Here is a 5,145-nt window from a genome sequence, read left to right as displayed (position 1 = left end):
GCTCGCTTACCGTCGTCGACGCAAGCTTCGAAGGCATGCTGCATGCCGCTCTGGTCGCAGAACGTAATGCGACATTTTTTGTCCTGCGGCGGAAGAGGCAGTAGCAACGGCCGCAGGCATAGATTAGCTTGAAGGCCTAGCCTAAGGCCGCCGCCAGGGTGAACCATGGGCCACCTAAACAGTTCAACGAGATGAAGCCCCGTCTCACCAGCTGCGAAATATCAGCACCATGGGGTAATGATTACAAAAGGTCCAGAACGATTTCTAATGAAAATGCACTCAATCGCGCAAAGACGGTGCGCGATTGTTCCGCGTTCCCTGCTCCTCAATAGGACCCTTTATCACTTGGCTATTGTAGATTACCAGCAAGTGTTTTGGCAATCTGGCGGCGCATGCAATCGCCGGTCTCGAACGCGTCAATACGTTGCAGCTCACCTCGCTGAGCTCGTAAACATACAGCCTTGTTCCGTCCGTTATGTTGTTTCCTTGGACCGTGTCACTGAGCCGCACGCACGTCTTCCCGTTATCTTTAAAGATGCGGTATCTTGCCTTGTCGCTAGGGAGCCACTTTCGGCTCTTGGCATATGAATCCCAGACTTTGTCGATGCTGGTATCTGCATTTGCACGAAATTTCACTTCTTGGGCTTCATGTGCAACTATGAACTCAATCACGGGCTTGGGTGCAGCCATTTCAGTTGCAGCTGACGCTGCTGTCAGAACCAATCGAAACTAAGTTCATTTCATTTGAATTATCCAGCGCAATCTGACCGAGATAATAGAGAATCTGTTACTGCAACCCAGCCTTACGATCCTAAAACCGAAATTCCCGTTGTAGTAAGCCGTACGGAAGGCTGATTACCTTCCATCTGTCACATACTCACGTTTGCAGCGTCTTAGAACCTGCTATGTTTGCGACCGTACCCACCAAACTGATATATTCAGACAATAGCCCCGAGTCATGTGTCAGGCGGCGAGGAGGGCTTGCTAGGGGAACTAGGGTTTGTTTGTTAATGAAACTTATATGCCGGGGTTTGCATTGTTGACGACGGCTGCTTCCCAAGGCGCCTGCTGCCAAAGTGCACCTAACACACATCGACCTCGCCGCGCTCCCAAGACCGGTCTCGCTCAGACATGTAAGCAATACCAAAACTTGTCTAAATCTTTACTTCCCATGTGCGGGACGGAAACGAAACCCGGGATTTCCTCAGACTGGTCCCCCCCACACACAAACCCAACTCTCCTCAAGAAGGAGCTTGACGGACGCGGCTCCACCAGCGGTCACCCCCTCCATATCAGCCATCGTACCCCCTGTTTAAACTCCAAGCGTTGCCGATCCATCTCGTCCTAGGCCGGACAGGTCTCGAGTGTGACACCCTTGTGGTAACGAAGCTTGGCAGCGCACAACGTACGAGCGACGCTACCCCCCGTACAACAGCCCTTCAGGTCCCACCCCCCGAACGAGATAACTCAGGCCACCACTTAACCCACCACCATCGGCAACCACCACAACTACTATTAACCAACACCAACTGACACCAGCCCCGTGCTGATGTTAAAGAAAAGCCACTCAGCGCAGCGGTCCTCGTCGACATTCCCACGTCCGCCGACATGAGACCTCCAGGCGCAGGGTATTCATACTCACGACGGTGCTTCCCTCCAGGACCGAATAGGGACTTGGCGGGCGCAGGGGGTTGTAGAGCCACCCACAGGGGGTGCGGCGGCGTTCCATTCTCACCGTCCCAGGGGGTATCAGTCCTTGTTCTACAGCTCACAAGGGGCAGACCGCCGCTGCCCTCCGCCCATTTTGCAGTCCCTGGCGCGCAGTCTCCGACCGGTGGTGGCTGCACAACCAGGCAGTTGGCGCTCTCACAGTACCTCCCACCGGCGGGTGAGAGCACCCGCGCAAAGTCGGGGAAGTCGGGGTCAGCTCTGGTGCTCCTGCTGCTCGTTGCGGCAGGAGAGAGTGCCGCTATACTCACGCTGCAACGCAACGTACACTCACCCTGCTCCTCTTCCTCCTCTTCACCCTCCACCTCCAGCTCCTCCTCCTCCTCCTCTTCATTAATTATCGTAAACCTCGTCTGCTGGGCTCCGCTCTCCTGGCATGAGTGGAGAAACCTGCCGTCATGAACACGTGACCTGAACCCCCCGAAGCACCATAGGAAACAGCAAAACGAACCCGGCCCCGTAATGCACCCCTACACCGCCATTCCCCCCTCCACATATGGCCATGTAGACCTACTACACAATTGTAAGGGCGCTGCCCACACCACGATTGCGGCCAACACGCGGCCTTGGAGCCCCTTTCAGTGCTGATCGGCGATAGCGGAGGTGATCAATCGCCAATTCCTCTGCCCCTTCAGTTTTTCCGTGAGTCTGTCTATCTGTCTGTCTGTCTATCAATCTGTCTATCTGTCTATCTGTCTGTCTATCTGTCTGTGTAGACGTGCGGTCTAGTCCACACGTACCATGTCCCACGCCCCATCCTATGGGGGCACTAACCGGCTGGGAGCACTCTCAACACCAACACAGAGTGCGCCTTAAGAGGCTTGCAACGCAGTTTAAGGTGTAACACGCACATGCACACACATGCACACACATGCACACGGACATAATGCACAATCCTGCGGCGGCACCTTGACCCTTAAGCGGTGCAAAGCACTGCTTAGGAGTACCCTAACATGTAGTCCACGCTCTTGGACAAGCTCCCTGCGTGCTGCGGTCCTTCCGTACAACCACCAACTAACTGCACGCGGTATATGGCATACGACAACACGATGGCATATGCCTGCAGAGGACAACTTAACTCCACATATTAGGATGGAACAAGCACGTGGTGGTGGTGGTCCAGAAAGACATGAAAAAAGGGAAATGACGTGTTCTTTGCTGGCGCGCAGGACCTGATGCACAGCAACCTGATGCACGACGAAAAGCAAGCTATAGCAGCATTTGTAGAAGAACAGAGCAGAGTTAAAAGCAGGTTAATTAAGTTGACGAAAATCCTCGACGAAAATCCTCGCAGGTTGGGCCACTACACAGTGTTCAGTGTGCGGTATATACTCCTGCTACCTAAGAAGCACATGACGTCTAAACGAACCAAAAACAAAAGAGGACTGCAGAGCCCCCCCCGGGGGGGGGAGACGGAGTGGGGTTCATCAGAGGGGGAGCATCTCCGACAGCGCCCCCACTCCCAGCCACCAAAGGACCTGCCAGCCACAACTGGATGCATCAGCCGCAAAACTGAAAACCCGCGCGGCTCATTGCGGCCGGCATTTTGTGGGTCCCGGTGGATAATGCTGTGATCGCACCCCACCATTCGCACCCTCACCAACTATATTCCCCAGCCCTCCAATCCTGACCGGGGGCTTCCCCACAATACACACACGCCCCGCGGCCCCGGCCCTCGCTTGCCACCACGCCCTGCCCGGGAATGACGTTTAGGCAACAGTTCCCAGCGCGCTCCACCATCCATCACCACCGTCTCACCATCATATGCCACCGTCTTCATGTAAGCGCGCGATCCGACTGCGCCCAAGGCTCCTTGGAGGTGGAGGTGAGCAGTCCGCCCGGAGGGGAGCGCGTCTTAAGCGCTACTTAGACCGCAGCGAACCGGGGTATGAACACCGGCGCGGCGGCGTTGAGAAGCCAGGGCCTGACGCCGCTGGTGCCGCTGGTGCTGCTGGTGCTGCCGTTCCGCGCCGCCGGGTCCTTTCCAGCGTCAGCGCCTGTGCTGTCTGCGGCTGCACCGACAGCACATTCATTTCCTCGCGCGGTGACGGAACGTTGCTCAGACGGAAAGCTCGCTGAGCTGCCGCCGCTGCATTCGCCATTCGCACAGACCCTGCCGCTGCCGCCGCCGCTCGGCGCCGCACTGCAAACTGCACGGTGTCCCTCCGGTTGCACCTCCGCGCGGGCAGGATGCTGCCGAGGCTGCAGACTTGGCGGATGCTGCCGTTGCAGCTTTTCTTGTTGTTGTTGCTGCTGCTGCTGCTGCTGCTGTGTTTCCACGGATCCTACCACATCCTTTCCTTCCAGCTGCACCTCCACCTGCCCCTGCTGACCATCCCCGTCACCGTCCCATTCCTCTTCCTCATCGTCACCGTCCTCCGAGTCCTCCCCCATCGAGCTGTCACCCCGTGGCAATGACAGCGTTCCAAGAGGGTCGGAAGCGCTCACGGCCGGCCTGCCAGGCGGCAAGGCGGAGGCGGAGCCTGGGGCGGCAGCGGCGCGGTCGCGCCAGCCCTCCCTGGCGCCTTTCGCCAGCTTGGCGATTTGCTTGTAAGCCTCGTGGATGCCATTAAGCTCCAAAATGGCGACAGCGCTCACTCGCTTTTTGTAGCCGTACACACGGCCCAGGTGCTTGCGGCTAAGGGCGAAAAACGCCACAGTCTCCTGCTCTGAACACCTGGTGTGCGACCGCGTCAGGTCGCCGGTTCGAAGCCCATAGGGAACGTAAACAAAACAGCTGATTGCATGCGGTTTTACGTGAGTGGCAATGCAGTAGGTAACAATGCAGGTAAAACAGGGTCCTACACACAGCGGCGAATGTGCTATCGGACGCTGGTTGCGTATGGCAGCATGGACATGTGTGCAAAAGGGGACAAGGACGTGGCACAGTGGCAAAGCTGTCCTTCCCTTCCCCACCCAAAACACTGAACTTGGTACACCAACATAAACAACTGTGTGGCTGCATGCATGCATCTTACTGCCATTCATTCACCGCAATGCCAGCTCAGCTCAGCTCAACTCAACTCAACTCAACATTTTCCCCCACACGCACACACGCACACACACACACGCATACACGTACGTACATGTCCAATATGGCCTGCAACGTAGTGTCCAGTCCGCCCTCCACCGCGACCTCCTCGATGTTGGGCGCAATCACCACCACTCTCGCCCGCCGCGCCCGGACCGCCTTGTGCACCTCCCGGAGCCCCAGCACGTACCAGCGGTGGGCAGCCGCCTGCGGGGGGGGACGGCGGGAAGGGATGCAGGGATGTCACCACGGCGGGGTGGGGTGGGGTGGGGTGGGGTGGGGTGGGGTGGGGTGGGGTGGGGTGGGGTGGGGTGGGGTGGGGTGGGGTGGGGTGGGGTGGGGTGGGGTGGGGTGGGGTGGGGTGGGGTGGGGTGGGGTGGGGTGGG

General features: G+C 57.8%; 1 protein-coding gene across 1 annotated transcript in view; it reads right to left on the bottom strand.

The window, feature by feature from the left end:
* Positions 1-3,594: 3,594 nt before the first annotated feature.
* The window catches only part of VOLCADRAFT_92218 (uncharacterized protein), a gene marked incomplete at both ends in the record, with an annotated part of 10,970 nt that continues 9,419 nt past the window's right edge, over positions 3,595-5,145 (bottom strand). Inside the window, 2 exons of the mRNA XM_002951610.1 lie at positions 3,595-4,405; positions 4,815-4,966. Coding sequence (XP_002951656.1) covers positions 3,595-4,405; positions 4,815-4,966 — 963 coding nt within the window. The remainder of the gene's footprint in view (positions 4,406-4,814; positions 4,967-5,145) is intronic.

This window comes from Volvox carteri, assembly GCF_000143455.1.
Source record: "Volvox carteri f. nagariensis unplaced genomic scaffold VOLCAscaffold_25, whole genome shotgun sequence".
Taxonomy (NCBI): Eukaryota; Viridiplantae; Chlorophyta; class Chlorophyceae; order Chlamydomonadales; family Volvocaceae; genus Volvox; species Volvox carteri.
Note: the sequence above shows the minus strand (reverse complement) of the source record. Positions and strands in the feature narration are given on the sequence as shown.